Here is an 18232-nt window from a genome sequence, read left to right on the forward strand (position 1 = left end):
GTGACAGGGGCTTGCACTGAGTGACAGATAAAATCACAGCAACCAGAATTACAGTTTTCTTTGGTGTCCTGAATAGTAAATCACCCAAGTTTGCCAAGACTTCATCTGAACAGCAGGATGCAGGCACTTTGGGGCTTTTCCCTCGATTCCTGTCCCTAACAGCTCAGTTCATTGCAGGCTGCAGCTCTAATCCCAGCTGTGGTCTCAGGAATGAGAGCACTGAGTGAGATGTGTATGCCTGCCCTGCCTTCAGCAGGGAGATGGAAACCAGTCTGGGTATGCATTCACTTCTGGGAAATGGGAAGCACTCTCAGACATTGCATTTTCTTCACAGCCTGAGTGTCTCTTGCCCGCAAATTCATTGTGGCTTTTTATCTTGCATTTTCATGTGGTTGTTTCAACACATGCAGCTGAATAATGACTAGATAGGGCAAGTTTCTGTTATTTCTTTGCATGCCAGGGGTCACTAAGGTATCTCTAGGTTAGGAAAGGGGTAAATGAAGGCTAAGAAGATGATATTCAGGAAGAAGAATTCAGCATGAAGGAACTGGTGGCCAGAGTGATGGAAAGAGCATCTCCTCCAAAGCAGTAAAAGATGTGCGGCAATAATAACTCTTGAGGACTGACCAGGTAAATCAGGGGAGTGAAAAAGATAGGCAAACCCCAAATCGTTTGAATGGGGTTTATTTTAGAATGAAACTCCTGTCTTTCTGGATAAAACCTGGAAGACTGAGTTTGGAGCATTTCTTTTTTAAGCCTTATATCCTGTAGCTGCAGCATTTCTGATCAGGCTAAAATCTGATTTAGATTTTTTTAATATTTTGCTTCTTCTCACAGAGCATACCCTGAGAAATGTTAGAGTTATTTCTGCTTTCTGTGGCCACAGTAGCCCCAGGTTCTGCTGTTCAGAGTATGTACTTCCCTTCCTGAGTTTCAGGTTTGGTGTCCATTTAGAAATCACTTTGATCCTAACACAGTTATATTAATAATTTTCTTAAAGAGATTAAAAAGCACTAAAACTAACATTCAGAATAACCTTTCCACAAACCCCATCCAGTTACATGCTTCTTTGCATCGCCGTTCCCATCTCTACTGATCTAAAAGGAGAAAAAAATGCTCTGCTATCAGCCCATTCCTTCTGTCTGATTAACTGGCAGCTATCACAGGTCTTCCTTTGTGCTATTACAGTTTCACTTCCAGAGGGAAAACAAACTGATGGATGCTGAGCTCCTGGATTGTGGCACTACTGCAAAACCCCTCAGGTTTCTGTTAATACAAAAGGTCTGGCAGTACCTCCTTAATCAGGCTGTCTGTTCGTTGGAAATCAGCAGATATTTTGCCTAAAAGCATCTGGCAGTGCAGGGTAATTCAGTAATAACTGCTTCTCGGGGGGTCAGGAGGGAAACCCCAGAAGAAAGAGTGTAGGTGCTGCTGGAAGCACTGGTGAGTAGTTGACTTTAGGGGCTTTCATTTGCCCTTTTTTTTTTTAAGATCGCCTGCATTCAGTGGAGGCTCTTTCATTTCAAAGACAGGAAGACCTACAAATTAAGCAACATCTAGCTGCTAATGTGTGAAACTGCAATTTGCATACATCATGGCAGCTGCTGAGTGGGTCCTTATTACCTCCGCTGGAGTGTTAATTTAGCTGCAACTTTCTCATTTATTTAAATGAAGAAGCAGCGGGTTGCTGGCATGCCACCTTATCTGTCAGGCAACCTGGGAATCAGATCGACAGAGCAGGAGAGATTTCAATTCAGAGGGAATGCAGGGGTGCTGCCCCCTGGACCGAAGGTCACAGGCAAGCTCACAACTGCCCTTGGTCTGCTCTAAAGGTCAACACTTACAGTAAGAAAATAAATAGATAGATAGATAAATAAATAAATAAAAGATAAATAAATAAATAAAACCAATGTTGCATTTGGACTGACATAAGAGAATAGGTAATAGGATTAAACTGGAAATCTCTGTTTCTGTTTTTCCTCTCTCTCTGTATCCAAACTGCCACTGTACATATGGATATGATAACCCAAATATCATTACTGGCCCTAACATAATACAAATGGAATAATCTCCATGTGCAGAACACCCAGTGTCATCTGGTCCTAACCCACCATCAGGGCCTGAATGCACTCCAGCTCCCTGCCCAGGCGGGAGAGTGCCAAAGCAGCGCATGAGACATGCCGGGAGGAGGGAGCAGCTGTGGCAGGGAGCGGTGCCGGCGCTGTCACCACTGTGGCCAGCCTGGAGGCGATTCCACACGCAGCTAGCTGATGCCAAGTGGATGAATGGACATCCCAGAACTACTCCTCTGTGGGAAGTAAACCAAATGTGAGGTACTAGTCCGCACATCAGATGATGCCTCACTCTCCAGGAAAAGAGACTGAGGAGCCCTGGGGAACTGCTGAGCTGGGAGGACTGGAGAGTGGTAGCCACACTGGGAATCGCCCATGAGCACTGAGTCAAGCGTGAGGCTGTCCTTTTCCCCACAACAGTCTTGTGCCACTCTTTAATGACACAGCTGTGTAAAACTCTGTGTGTGTCAGCAGAGAGCAAGCCAGCACAAAACTGCAGAACTACAGCAAGAGTGATGGAGGATGTGAGTTTAGCTCTGCACATAGGTTGCAGTGTTTCAGTAGTATCAAAATAAAAACACATCCTGATACCACCCAGAGTTTAACTGAGCTGATGCAGATCTCTTCTAAAGTTTTGCTGTGGCTTGTGGGTCTGCTCATTGCAGGCCATGCTGTAGCTTCATCTATGGACAATTGGCATGCACCTGCTCACCAGAACAGGTTTTCTGCTTTCAGATAAACTGGGGGTGTTGGTCAATAGCCTGCTGAATGTGAGCCAACAGTGTGCTCAGGTGGCCAAGAGAGCCAACAGCATCCTGGCTTGTATCAGAAACAGTGTGGCCAGCAGGACCAGGGAAGTCATCATTCCCCTGTACCTGGCACTGGTGAGGCCACACATCAAATACTATTTTCAGTTCTGGGTCCTTGACCTGGTCTTGCTGGGATAGAATCCTAGACCAGCTGTGGTCTGCAGGTTGTTAGCAGCTTGGCCTCAGTCAGAGCAGCTGCCCTGAGCTGGCTCTTAGGTGTTATCTCAGACCATAAACATCATGTTCAGCATAAAAGAGGAAGTTTGGATCTGCTTCTTCTCTTCTTCTTCCCATTGCTCCAGGAGCTTGCTTGTCATCCTGTTCCTGAGGACTGTTTCCTGTTTGTTGGTATGTTCACTGGGCTGTGTATAACTTTATATGCTTTATACTAGCATTGCTGTTAGTTTAGCTGTTTCACTAATCTACTTTCATTTCAGTCTAGGGGTGTCCTTTCTCTTTACCAAACCCCCTTATCTGCAGGGGAGGGGCCATCAGTTGATAGAACAATTGCTATAGTTTAGCTCTGGATGTGGGCTGGATGTAGACAGTCACTCAGTGCAAGAAAGACTTTGAGATGCAAGAGCAACAAAGCAGGTGGAAGGCCTAGAGCACAAATCTCACAAGGAGCAGCTAAGGGAGCTGGGGTTGCTCAGCCTGGAGAAAAGGAGGCTCAGGACAGACCTTGTCACTCTTTACAACTCCCTCAAAGTAGTGAAGTGGTCCTTTCAAGTAGCAAGTGATAGGGCAATAGGAAAGGGCCTTAAATTCTGCCAGAGAACGTTTAGATTGGGATTAGGAAAAATTTCTTCACTGAGAGGGTTGTCAAGCATTGGAACAGGCTGTCTAGGGAAGTGGTGGAGTCACTGCCTCTGCAGGTGTTCAAAATGTGTAGTGATGCAGTTTAGTGATGACTTGGCAGTGCTGGGTTAACAGTTGCTCTTGATAATCTTAAAGGTCTTTTCCAACTTAATCAGTTCTATGATTTTTTAAGTATTGTGTAGCTGTTCCCAAAGCCTGTTTTCAGAAAAACATACCCTTGGAAGCTGGTCAGACTTTTTCCTGAGAAGAGAGTGTTGGTGTTTTTTTTTTTTTTTTTTTTTTTTTTTGTGCCATCAGTGAATTGCTAGCAGCTGAGATTTTGAAGGGACTATCTCTCTTCACCCAACACCAGAATGTGCTGTATGACTGGTGCCATACAGAAACAGTTCTGAAACATTAAATTCAACACACTTCATAAAGTGATATATATTCACATAAAAATGTGTCTCTTCTGTCTCCCACACCTACTTCTTATCATTGTTTTAAAATAAACTGTGTTATAAGATCACCCATTTGTCGTGTTACCACAGAGATTCTTCCCTTTGCAATTAAATTCAGGAAGTTCACCGAAAACTTTTGTCTTCGCCCACTTCTCAGCCATTCATATTTATAATTAAAATTACCATGACAACAGATAATGATATCAGAATGAAAGGAGTGTGACTTAATTACACGAGGAAGGTGAACGCAAGCTTGGCTTACAGCAGAGAAAGCTTTTAATTCTATCCAAAATATCAGAGCCCTGATTTGCTGTTGTTACTCCATTTCTGTAATTGCAAAGTTCTGTTAAAAGCTGCCCGGTGGTTGCCCTGCTGCTAGATAGGGCCTCCCAGTTAATTTGGGGGGAAAGCAAATTTAGCATTTCATGAATTCCAAAAAGGAATTTGCCTTAAAAGCATTAGGTAGTGTTTTTAGGAAACAGAGTCATTATAGAAATGAGCTGAAGAAATGCACACATGAAGGTAACATCATTATGGTGGAGGCTATATAAATAAAAATCATTACATAAACACCCCATGTTAACCATCACCATACTATAAATTGCTCCATGTAACAAAAAAAAAAAAAAAACAAGGCAGTTTAGGGAATGTGGTCCATTTTTTTTCACAGCTTTGGCATTTCATCAGTTCACTGTTTTGTCTTAGCTTCTGTGGATATTTTTATTTCTGAGATAAAGCTGAACTTTTAGTAAGAACAACCTGGGAGTTTACACAATGCATATTTTTGTAATCTGTTGAATTTTATGATAAGAAAATTTGGATTATTTTTTCCTAGTTTTGTTCACAAATGATAGGAACTACGCTTTTAAAATGATACATCTTAATCTTCCCACTAAAACCAAACTGCCATTAGAAGTTGAACATTCCTGAGCAGTCCCTGTATGGCTTTTACAAAAACTCTGTAATAAAACCATCTGACTGAAAATCTAGATAAGGAAATAAATTTCATTTTCAATTTTCTCAGAAGCTATTATGATCAATCAACCAATTAGTACAGTGAATAAATAAATTCATGCCATTTTAAAAGGAGCATTCTGAAAACTCCTTAATGTCTTTCTCAACTAAAAAGTATAGGCTCAACATCAATCAATTTTATAACCCTAAATTTTGCTTAATCTTTTTTCCATCTTTGCCTAAACATATGGAGGTATAAATAGTGTATTACGGCCTTTTTTAGTGCCCTTTAATTTACAGAGTACAAGATCTGTAGCTGATGTAAATCAGTGCAGCCTCACTCTTCTGGATCAATTTAGTGAGTCTGTTTCTGATTTACATCAACACAAACAAGAAGATAGGCTTTATGCCTAATTAAAATATACAGATAACACTTATAATCTGTCAGGAAACCTTATTTATTGCACAACTTCAGCTCTTGGCAGTCAATCAAGGGCAGGAGAAACAATCTGTGGAAATTCCTGTGGAGACTGTGGCCTTGGTTTTGAGAGTGGCTTGGGGAGGGTCAACTAACAACAGCATCTTCTCTGGTTTGGTACCAAGACCTCAGTGGTAGGTGGGAGTAGTCTTGATCATCATTGCCTATGCTGGAACTGCTCAAGCCATCCAGAAAACTGACACAGAGATGTGCCCATGGCAAGCTCTGGGGGTCACACAGAATTCTTTAGGTGGGCTACCAACACAAGTGGTGGCTGTGCCATCCCACAGAGGAGCCTGCTGTGTTTTATCAGTGAGTCTGGCAGGCGCAGACCAGGAGCACATGGGCAGGGGGAGGGAGAGAAGCACCAATGCCAGTCAGTTGTGTCCTAATGTGCCCCTAGGCATGACATTAAAGCAGCTCCTTGCCCCAGCCAGGAGCACAGTATGGGCTATTTATAGTCCTGGCACCTCACTGCTCACCAGAAGCCCTGTGCTGCTGTATGAGATCTCTGTTTCCCTCTCCCACATGCTCTCACAGACACCCACCACTCCCGGCATTGAAAAGGTACAGTTGATTCCTTTCCTCACTCAGAACAGGAAAGAGCAAGGAGTTTGGTGCTGAGACAGATGGGCAAGGTGGAAATGCTAGGGCCAGGATCGTTTGGGTTGATGGGTGCCTGGGAAAATTATGGGTAAGGGGAGTTGAGTATATGCCTTGGGGAACCCTTCAAGATGCTGGAGAGAGGGACTGTAGATGGTGATGGAGGGTCAGCTGCAAGGGAGATACGTAGGACAAATTGTTGGTGACAAACCTGAAGCCCTTTTGGTTTCTTACCTTGCCCATTGTCCAGTTCATAAAGGATGGGAACGCCCAAACAATACCAAACTGGGGTCTGTTTGCAGGTATCTGGGGTTTGCCAGCACTGTGGAAATAGGATCAGCCTGAGGGTGCAGAAATTCTGGTGTCTGTCTGGGGTGGGAGCTCTGCATACTCCACAAACCTGCAAGCATCTAGACTTGCTTCTAGTAAGGAAGCTCAAAGAAATTCTTGCTTCTCCCATCAAGGTTATCTGTATGTGTCTGGACTGATCCTTACCATCAAGAGGAAGAACCTTTTTCACATGAGGGTTCAGTGGGGATTGCAGATTTAGTAGGTGTCAAATACGTGTGTTAGTGCAGAGGCCATTTCAGAGGTGTTGCTGTATTGTTGCTATGGTTTGCTATGGATTTTCTTTCATCTGGACATACCCAGATATTTGCTTGGTAACGACTGAAATCAAAACTAGAGAAATATGTGGGAAAGGCTAGATTTGAACAGGAATTAATGGAATGCTGACATCAAGTTATAAAGGTTTACAACTTGCAATTTATTTTTATTCACTGCTGAGTGAGAGGGGTATTAAAGTTTCTGCATGCTAGCATTTCCTCACCAAACAGAAACACACTTCAGAGTTTTGTGTCAATATTAGCAATCAGAGCTCACAATCTTTTCTGTGGTAAAAATACAAATAGAATCTGGCTCACACCAAGCTATTAAATTGAGTTTCTTTTAATTGTCATACAGTCCAGTTTCCACTGTACATTTGTTCCAGAAAGTCTTTGCTGTACTTGCCAGTATGTTTAGATAAATGCAAAAAGAAAAGTCTCTAAGACCTTTACTAGACTGCTTAAAGAGCTACTGAAATACATCTCAGAAATACATTTTCCTTCTGCTGGCATCTGCCATTAGATATGTAAAAATGTGTGCATCTTCCTTCTGTGAATGAGCACTTTGCCATTTCAATTAGTTTTGATATGTAAGAAAAATGATCTGCACATGTGAACTGTAAAAGGAATGGGCTCTGGCGATATATATTTAGCTTCTATTCTTCTCATGCAATTACTGCACACAATTGGCTCAGCCTGGGATTTGTTTATAGGCATTTGTTTGTGAACAGAACCACATCCATTTCCTACTTAAATCGTGGGATTCTTTTGACTGACTTCACTGAGCTTTGAATTGGAGTAAGATTAAGGTCAGGTAAAGGCATATTTGAAAAGATGACCCACAGGGTATTTCATTTGCAGCTGCTTTGATTTTTTTTTTTTCTTTTTCCTGAATCTATAACAGTTTAAAGGGAAAAAAAAAAAAAAGCCAAGCTTGGTATTTGCTGAGATAGGATCAATATTAATCCAATCCCACATCTAGGCCTCTGTCTTGGCAGTAAACGGAGCTCAAACTGTCAAATCTTTCCAGAATCCGAAACTACCCAAAGGCTTTGAAAACTGATCAAAGCATCTTCAGGTCTCCAATGGTCAATTGTGCTCCCAAACACAGTTTCCGAACCTGTGCAGACTGCTTAAATTCTCACTGTTAGATGGCAACCTTCTCCTGGGCCAAAGAGCCCTGTTAAGTCTCATTTTATTTTTACTTTAAGAGCAAAGAAATTAGAGAGAAAACAAATAAGCTACTCCAGAAAGGACAGGCTGTGTCTGGAGGAGTCTGAGTGGAGCTGACTGCAGTCTTTGCTGCTGGTGGGATGCTTAGAGCAGCAGGGATGCAGTGATACACAAGGGAATCCAACACTGCCACAACTTTCTACGTCTATAGTAGCAGCTTTTAGGACAGCAGACTGTTTTTCTGCACCAACAGCCTCCTTTTACACTGCTTGCAGACTGTAACTGGCTAAGAAAGCTCCCATGAACACGCCTAGCAGCACATGTCCCTGCAGAAGCTGGTCCGTGCTTGGGTATCATGAGACCTCAGACTGCCTTGACTCAGGCTCCTCAGTATCAGATGGCATGTGAAAATAAACAGGGAGCCACAGGCACTGAGGGAGGAAAACAGTTACAATCTGTCTTGTAGTTAAATTTCATGGTGAGCATAAGTAGGGCTTGAACTTTTAACTTAATTACATGCCCTTCAAAATCTGAAGATCCTAAATCTCTAAATAACTAGAAACTGCCAGAATACAGAAAACTTCAGAAAGGATGCCCCAGTGGTTATGGTGATATTTGAGACTCATCCAAACACTAAATGTCCAGTTGTCACAGGGAAACATTTATCACAGGCACTTACCTCCATGCCCTCCCAAAACATAGAGACATAAATTACACAGAATCACAGAATGTCAGGGGTTGGAAGGGACCTCAAAAGATCATCTAGTCCAACTGCCCTGCCAGAGCAGGATCACCTAGAGTAGGTCACACATCCAGGAAGGTTTTGATTGTCTCCAGTGAGACTCCACAACCTCTCTAAGGCAGCCTGTTCCAGTGCTCTTTCACCCTAACAGCGAAAAATTTCCTGAAAAGGATTGGATGTTCTCCTATGTAATGCTTTTCCACAGGTTTCTGTACTTACCTGGACAAAATGGATGAAATTAATTCCAAGAAATAATATTTAAGTCAAGCAAAAAAGTGTTCCCTGAAACTGTGAGTGACCTTTTCAGCACAGTTCTCCAACCACAGACTAGAAATGCTTCCCCAGTCTGACCAGCACTAGCTATTTGAATCTGCTTTTTCAGCCAGTTGGGCATTTAACTTATGTTGATTTTGTCAGTTTGTTTAGTTAGTGGATTTCATCATAATTTGTTTCTGTTGATATCATGTAGGACAATATAAATAATTTCACTCAGGCCAAAGTATCTAATATTTCCCCTATTATCCCTAAAAAAAAAAAAATAAAAAGAGAAGAAAATTAGACTGACACAATTTGTTCTTGATAAATAGATGCTGTAGTTGCTTTTATCACCCTCTAAATTCTTATAATTTAATCCTGTAATAATTTCTTCCGGCATCTTTCCAGATTTAAGAGACTAGTTGCTATTATCCTATGGATATAGGAACATCTGTAATTCCCTGGAAGCTTCCTTTTCCCCCCTATATCTTCTATTTCTTATTCCCTCTTTTCCTTATATCAAGATTAGCATTATTATTTGCCCTTCTCTAGCACAGTGGGATCTTTAGCACGATTTAAAATCTTGGTCTTAAATGCCAGCACAGCCTTCATAATTAAACCTTGAGATTATAACATTATTATCTTCTGGGTACTGATTTCTGCCTCACAGTGGCTGTCAGCCAAATGTCATAATGCATACAATTAACAGATTTGCTTCTCAGCTTACTGATAACAAAGGAAGCACAAATAATTCATAGGCAGAGGCACTGGTTCTTTGATGTGACTGAACTCTGATCCTTTCAGCACCTGAAGGGAGGCAGGCTGAAGACAGGGCAGCCTCATTAAGGCAGAGAAGAAAAAAAATAAAACCAAGCAGAGGAGGAAGAGGAGGATGCAGGAGGTGCCCCCCTGCGCCGCAGCCCACTGCCCCATGCTGGGTGCTGTGACCTCTTCTGGGCCAGGTCTCACTGCTCCCACCCTCCCACCACGGCACAGGAAAGAGGAGGTTCCTTGGGACTGGGGGAAAAGACAAGAAAAATCTATGTCCCAGACAAAAATACAGACAAAATAATGTGTCTAATTACAAGGTAGATTTTTTTTCTTTTCCCAGAGGTTACGGGAAATTCCTGAGGAGCTCCTTCCATGTGGTTTGCAGTCCTTTTGCACTGGGACAGTTCAAAGAGGCTGCAGTGTAACTGAGAATTGAGGACAGCATTTATTTATAGTTTGATAACCTCATAAAAGCTGTAGAGCTGAGCTCACAGCAGTGCACTTATTTATGTTTGGAACTGCTCTTGCAGCACCCTACTGCCTATGCTGTAGCTCCTGCATAGAATTATAAATGACTCTTCATAAGGTCCATGACACAAAGGCAAGTAAAAAGTGAAATTAGAATAACAAAACAGCTGATAGAAAAATTAAAGTGGCAGCCAGAATTGGAGGAAAATGAACAGTCTGGCCCTGAAATAAAGTAACATGAAATGAAGATTTGCACCTGAATCCATTTTAAACAATAGAATTAAAAAAAAAATCTAAAACTCTGAATAAGGCAATAAAATAACTCTTATTTCAGGTCCTGGTGACATTACAAAGAATTTGAGCCTTGCACTGGAGGTTTTATAATGACATCCCAGCCTCTGGCACAATCTCAGTAGTGTCTCACTGCAAATTATATTTGTATCACATTTATCCTTTCTTTTAATACCAATGTTCCATCTTTTTCCCCCCCCTGTAACCCAGAGGGAAAGGCAAAGCAGCACCATTTCATTATTACCCTTTGATAGTCTTCCCAGTGATATAAAGGAGAATATTAATATCCTTCCAATGACCTCACCTAAACAGTGCTAAAAGCCAGGAGGGGAGTGACAAGTTTGTAGCTAATGCACAGGGGTGAATTTCTGACATTAATGAAAGGATTTCACCCCTGGGTTTTAATCCTGTTTCCTTTTTAACCTTTTCATTTCAGTCTCCTCAGCTGTAGGATGGAGAAAATAGACCTACATACAAGTCACCAGCATGGTTTTATTGAGTGCAGTCAGGAGCTCAGTGTGCTATCAGCCAGAAAGCATGCTCCTACAAGAAAAGGCAAATACTGTGTTCTTAAAAGTGTAAGGTGGTAGCCAAGCACTGCCTATATAACTCTGGCTAGCAAAGCAACATTGCTCTGCAGAGCTCAGTGAGGTGGGTGAAGAGGAGGTCGGAGTGTTGCAGGAGATTCTGCCTGCAAGGTGGAGACTCCTTGAGCAATTCAGCCCAAATATGAAGTGATAGTTGAGTATGGACCAACTCCCAGCTGGAAGAGAGAGGCCACACTCTCTACAACTCACAGGTTGTATGCAGCTTTGCTGCTGCTCCTGAGGAGGATACCCAGCACCAAACCACCACCTTTGTAGGCAGCAGAGAAGACCTAGAGAAGACCACCCCACACTGGGTGCAGATGAGCAGTGCCCTTTGTCATCCGAATAGTGGGCGCGGGACTCATCCATGAGACAATCTGTGCCTAAGGAATACATAAGTGGCACAAACTGCCCTGTGCTGTAAGATTCCTACTGTTGCCATCTTAATGATGGAAGAGAGGAGCAAACAGCTGCGAGCACGTTGTGACAGACATCGTCATCACCGCTAAACAAACACAATTCACCAGTCGGCTGAGCGGCGCAATCAAAGACAATGTGTTGCTCTTAAGAAAGCTAAATTAGCACTGAAAGAAAATTGAAAGATGACCAGCGAAGGAAGTGAAATCATAACTCAGTTCTACACACTGCTTCTTCCTGATGTGTAGAAAAGTCTGGTAAAGATGATGGTAATGCTTAATCATCTCACTTGTTCTTCACATTAAAAATGCATAGTCTGTCCATTATGGAAAAGCTGGAGGATGTGTGAGGCTCTGACATCATAAAAGAGAAAGGAGAGAAATCGATCATTTTGAAGGAAAAGCCCTGGTTAGTCAGATTGCTAAACAGGATTGGGGTCTTGTGGGTAGTTATTAACACTTTCATCCAGCTGGAGAGTGAAAAGCATGGATAAAGACATCACAGCTCATCTGTTTTAAGATCTATGTGCTCATAATATGTAATCTTTGAGATATGGTGAGGTTCCCTTATCAAAATGCAGTGAAGATCAAATATTGCAAGCTGATAAAACAGCATGAAGGGAGAATAATAAACTGGCCATCTAATTATCATGTAGGATTAAAAAAAAAAATATTTCTCATAAAAGGTTTCTACTGACTGTAAAGACGGCTCCAGAGGTAGTCAATGCAGGATTAAGTTCTAGATTTTCACTTCAATGTAGCCAGTTTTCTGGACTTTGGAAATACCATTGCTTTATTTCTTGTACTAAACTTACTGCCTTTGATTGGTATTTAAAAGCATCACAAGAGGAGCTCAGAGCTTAGTCCACATTCAGACTGCAAAGTTGATGTTTTCTCTTCCAAATCAATTTTTAAATCTGGTAGTAACCCAGATTAATTTCTCAGATGTTTTGCTTCTAGTTCCAGATTTGAAATATGGAAAGAATTGATCAAATCAAGGAAATTCTAGACTTCAAGCATGCCTGGATTTTAATTTAGCACTTGAAGTGAGGAACCTATGTAATTTGCTAAAACACAGTGATGACTACTTCCAAAAAATAACTGAACAGCTAAAAGTGTAGCTCTGAGATTGATGATAGAGCTGTAGATTTTCCTTTTACCTGGGAAATACCTATTTGTTAAAAAAAAAAAATCCATCTATCTAGATCTGTAGAGAAACCTGGACTGTTTGTGGAAATACCTTTAGGTCAATTTCAAGGAATTTAATATACTCATTTTTAACGTTGATGTATATTTTAAAATGAAACTAAGACTACTCTGCTTTCAGAATCCGAGAAAACCAATTCAATCTGTCATACAAGAACCTGATCCTGCAAATATTTAAGCTGGAGAGGAATGTTACTCATTTGGATATTCTCTTTAAGCAATTCATAGCATGTTTGCAATGTGTTTCAAGCATGCTTACACCACAGCTTTAGGACTTGTCTGTGTATTGGTGATTCATGACCTGAGTCCTTAATGCATTTCCACAACAGAACTGTCTCAGTACCTCATTAGAAACAAAAGCTGTCAAGGACTGGCATCCCTGAAGTGATGGGTAAATATCATTCTCCTATTTATGGCTCTACCACTCTACCTTACAGTTCTGCATCTTGCTGATCTGAAAGCCTGAGAGGTTCAGTAAAGCCCTCCCCCAAAACCCAGAACTGGGACCATCAAGTTCCTCCCATTTGCCCCATAAATAAAACTGGGAGGAATATGTCAATAATTACAATTTAATTAAAAATCCCATTTGAGGTTATAGTAAGTGGAACCAAAACTGTGGATCCTGCTGAGAAGTGAGAGGATAGCTAGAAGCTGGCTTCTCTTTATTAATCCTTCATTTATCCCAAGGTAATCCAGTGGCAACTCTAAAAACTAGTGACCTACACTTTGGTGTGATAAAGAACCTGGCCAGACAGACCAAGTTGCTTCCTGACAATTTGCCACCACACTTCAGGGGTGGAAGCTGTCTCTGACCATAATAGTCTGGACTCTCTCAGCTTGAAGCTACTGGTAAAGTGGGGTAGGATGAGGCAGAGACCAATCCACTGGAGTAGGAAGGCAGTGGCTTCCTAACAGCTCTGCACAGTGCTTCTGAATCCAAACTTCAGCAACTGGGTAGCCAAGTCTGTAAATTGCTGGTGAATTGGGCTGTACCTGTGGCTTTGTTTCCCACCCATTTTGCAGAGGTGTAGATCACTGTAAAAACTAAAGAGAAAAGCAGGTCTAATGTTTTTTCTCTTTTTTTCTCTGTCTTGTAAAACCCTTTTCTGAAGTCCCTGCTCAGGCATCACTCCTAGTTTGAGAGGAGGCTCCACTGTGGTGGTCTAACCTAAGAGGCTGTTGAAAATATGAGGTACTTCCAGTGTCTAAGGAAGGACTAATGTTCTTCAGGTGCACATGAGAGACAAAACTGGAGTAGCCAAGGGACTAAAGGCCTGACCTAGACTTTTATAAAAGTCAGTGGAAATCTTTCCCTCAATTTTAATAGGCTCTGGATCAGGATCAGAGAAAAGAGAGAGAAAGTAAATGGAGAAGACTATTTTGAAAGGAAGTCTGTAATTTTCTTTAAATAACCACTAAACTTTGGAAAGAGGCTACTGAATTTTGAAGGTCACTTATGTATAAATTTTAAATTCTTATCTCTTGGAGATTTTGAGCCTGAGACCTCACTATAGCTTTACATACTTTTTTTTTTTTCCCATTATTGATTTACATCCCACTCTATAGAATGACTAGCTTTAGGTATTAACAACAATATTCATTTGCCCAATCATTTATTCTCATTGGACAATGTTACATTTCTACCTCTAGAAACATTCCTGATGAAGAATTCTAAAGAGATTTAAACCCAGGAAGTTTGGAGACAAACCATGGATCATAAAGCTGAGGAGAAAAGAAGGCAGCGCCATAGCTTGATTTTATTGGAACAAGTAAAGAGAATGAAAGAATCAACAGAGATAATTGATGTTGTCCTAGTTGCAGAAGGTGAGAAGTTTCCCTGCCATAAGGTGGTGCTGGCAGCCTTCAGTCCCTATTTCAAAGCCATGTTTACCTGTGGCTTGGTTGAATGCACACAAAGAGAAGTGGTGCTGTATGACATCTCGGCAGAGAGCGTGTCTGTAATACTCAATTACATGTACAGTGCAGATTTGCACCTCACTAATCAGAATGTGCAGACTGTTGCCCTTTCTGCATATTTCATGCAGATGGAAGATGTTTGCAGTATGTGTCAGAAGTACATGATGGACCATATGGATGCTTCCAACTGTGTGGGCATCTACTACTTTGCAAACCACATTGGGGCAGAAGATTTATGTGATCAAGCAAAGAAATACTTATATCAGCATTTTGCTGAAGTGAGCTTACAGGAAGAAATATTAGAGATTGAATTCCAGCAGCTGTTGACTCTCATAAAATCAGATGATCTGAATATTTCCAGGGAGGAGAGCATTCTGGACCTTGTTATTAGATGGGTCAAGCACAGCAGAAAGTCACGTTTAGAGCACCTTCTTGAGCTCCTGAAGCAAGTGCGACTGGTACTTGTTAGCCCTTCCTTTCTTGTGGAAGCCCGGAAAAGGAACACAATGATCCTGTGCAATGCAGAATGCAATGATATGTTTGAGGAAGCACTGAAAACGATTCAGCTGTCCAACCACCCTTCTCTCAGCCTGCGATATGGCATGGAGACGACTGACCTCTTACTCTGCATCGGCAACAATTCTCTCGGCATCAGGTCAAGACATGGCAGCTATGCAGATGCCAGTTTCTGTTACGCTCCTGCGACACGGAAAAGTTACTTCATTTCCTCTCCAAAGTATGGAGAGGGTTTAGGATGCGTTTGTGCTGGTGTGGTCACTGAGAAAAATGATATTATTGTGGCAGGTGAGGCAAGTGCCGTCAAAATGTCTAGGCAAAAGACCAGGAACATCGAAATTTATAGGTGTGTACCCTCTGCCAGAAAATCCCTAATTGTTCAAAAAAGATTAAGGCTGAGTAATGTTTCCGGGGATGAAGAAAAAAAAACCCAAACAAACCAAACCAAAAAACCCCAAACAAAAAACCAAACCAAAATAAAACACACCAAACAAACAACAACAACAAAAAAAAAAACCACAAACCAAAACACCATTAGACAAAGCATTCGTTTAACTTGAAAGTTTTCCCAAAGATTTTAGAATCACAGAATTGTCAGGATTGGAAGGGACCTGTTATAGGCAGGGACACCTCACACTAGATCAGGCTGCTCAGAGCCCCATCCAGCCTGAACTTAAAAACTTCCAGGGATGAGGCTTCTACCACCTCCCTGGACAACCTGTTCCAGTGTCTCACCACAATTTATCTTCCTAGCAGTGAAATATATACATACTACCAAATCTTGATGTCTCCTGAGAGGAGAATTTCCTCTAGTGGGATCTCTGCCTATATGAGCTTAATTAGATCCTACACAATGTACATGGATTTTACATTCTCAACATTTCCCTAGGATGCTCTTTTCTTGGTCATTAGCAGGGGAAACTGAGTCACACAAATGACCCAAGGAGTCCAGTAAGACCGAGAAAGCACACTTCACTGTTCACGTTGGTGATAATGCCTCAGAGATTGAAGGGTAATGATTGGTAGCTTTAAACCCTCCTTTTTTTCCATGTGTCTTTTTTAGATTCACCTGTTTGAAAGAAAACCAAACGTTTTCTGGATTAAAGATAAAATTAACACTTGGCAACAGCATTTTCAAATACAGATACCTAAATGTAGAGGAAGTCAATCCATACTGAGGCAGATGAAGTGGCTTTGTTTTCAGTGGTGTTGAGCTCTCACTTTTCCCTCTAACTTTGGTGGAAATTGTGATTGAGCAGCACATGCAAAAATAAGAGGCTTCTTGCCTTTTAAGGGACAGATATCTTTGAAAGGAAGCCTCGGGCTCCTCATACTAAAAATGCTTGATCTTAAAAACATCCGTTTTATAGTGTGGTGCTTTTATGCTATGCTCCTCTGTGAAGGAGAAAGCTGCTTATGTGGTTGTACCATTGTCTGAATAAGCATTGATGACGGAGGGGGTAACATTTCAAAACAAGCCCATGGGACCTCAGTGAACCAGGGCATTTATGACTTTGGATTTCCCTGCAGATACCACCAGCGAGGAAACCAGTTTTGGCACAGCCTGTGCACTGCTGAGTTCCGTGAACTCTATGCGTTGGGCACCACCCATAATGACCTCTATGTAATAGGAGGGCAAATGAAAGTGAAAAATCAGTATCTGGTCACAAACTGTGTGGAGAAGTATTCCATGGAGCAAGGCACCTGGAGAAGCACAGCACCTCTTCCGCTGCCCTTAGCCTGCCATGTGGTGGTGACGGTGAAGAATAAGCTCTACGTGCTGGGTGGCTGGACACCACAGGTCAAGAAATGTGCCTGTTAATTTGTTTTGTTTGTTCACTGACAAGCAGAGCTCTGCTTGGTTTATATGATGTGTCATTTTGTGGATCTTCTTGCATAGGAAAAGAGGATCAGTGATAACAGAAGAATAAATTGTTGAGATTCCTCTGATTAAACATCTTTTGTAGGAGCACCAAACAGGGTGAGGAGGAATCACAGCCAGCTTATGCCATCCTGACTGTGAATGCCAACTTCAGGAAGGGCAGCTATTTCAGAGACACCTGCACAGCGAGCAAGAGTTTTAAAAACATCTCCTGTGTCAACATGCGTTCCATTTTAAATATCTACTGGGTTAAACAACTTATTTTGGAAAAAAAAAATCTTAAAATAACTAGGGTGATACTAAATACTTATTTGACACTCTTTTGTCAGGGCAGGCTGTGGAAAACTGATTAACTTCAGCCTTCCTTGTATACCATACTCTTTATTTTTCTAGGTGTCAGTAAATAATAGTATTTAACTGAACCCTTAACTGAGCCTTGTCTTCAAAAAACATGACACAGGTAAATTTCAGGGACAGGTTTATACTTGAAATTTAAAATTCACTTTAATGGCTCAGGGAACTGATTTCTTAGTTAAGGAAAATTCATGTATTTGATTTTTATCATATTATGTTTCAAATGAAAAGTGAAAAGCAGTCTCTGGAAAACAGATTTCTTTAACTGGCTCATTTATTTCTTTCAGTTGCATCTCTTTGCCACGTAAAGTTTTAACAGGAATTTTCAGCAAGGTCACGTTAGTTACCACGTTCAGTAGCACAGGGAATATACAGAACTATGCTACAAGGAAGATGGATGTCAGGAACAGTGTATGCTCTCCCCATTTGTTCTCAGTGTGAAAGATCTTTTTAAAGAGCATAGCCCATTGTTACTTACTGCTCAGTGCAGTTTAAATGTGAGCATTAACCTGACAATGAAATAGAACATCTGTAATCCTTACTGGTGACAGCAGTATGTTCAGACTGTCATCACATCTCCTTGGTTTGTGTTCTCTTGAAACAAATCACTGTTTAAAGTATTTGAAAGTGAGATGCATTCAGCAAACAAAATTTCCACCTTTCTAGGCATTTTGAGTGCAAGGGTTCCCAAAGGAGAGAACAGAAATATCAGAGTGTATTTCCGGTGCTAAAACAACTGAGCAAGGATACCTTGCTGTTTAGAGAAGTTAAATATGAAAACATTTAATGTAGAAACAATCTGTCTGTTAAAAAGCCTGAACTGAAAGATATATCACAAAGACAGATGTTGAAGTCAGGCAACCAGCGTTGTGTT

General features: G+C 41.4%; 1 protein-coding gene across 1 annotated transcript in view; it reads left to right on the top strand.

The window, feature by feature from the left end:
• Positions 1-14398: 14398 nt before the first annotated feature.
• KBTBD12 (kelch repeat and BTB domain containing 12) overlaps positions 14399-18232 on the top strand; it is a 31084-nt gene continuing 27250 nt past the window's right edge. The window contains exons 1-2 of the mRNA XM_054387546.1: positions 14399-15468; positions 16653-16923. Of these exons, the coding sequence (XP_054243521.1) occupies positions 14399-15468; positions 16653-16923 (1341 nt within the window). The remainder of the gene's footprint in view (positions 15469-16652; positions 16924-18232) is intronic.

Source organism: Indicator indicator, chromosome 15 (genome assembly GCF_027791375.1).
Source record: "Indicator indicator isolate 239-I01 chromosome 15, UM_Iind_1.1, whole genome shotgun sequence".
Taxonomy (NCBI): domain Eukaryota; kingdom Metazoa; phylum Chordata; class Aves; order Piciformes; family Indicatoridae; genus Indicator; species Indicator indicator.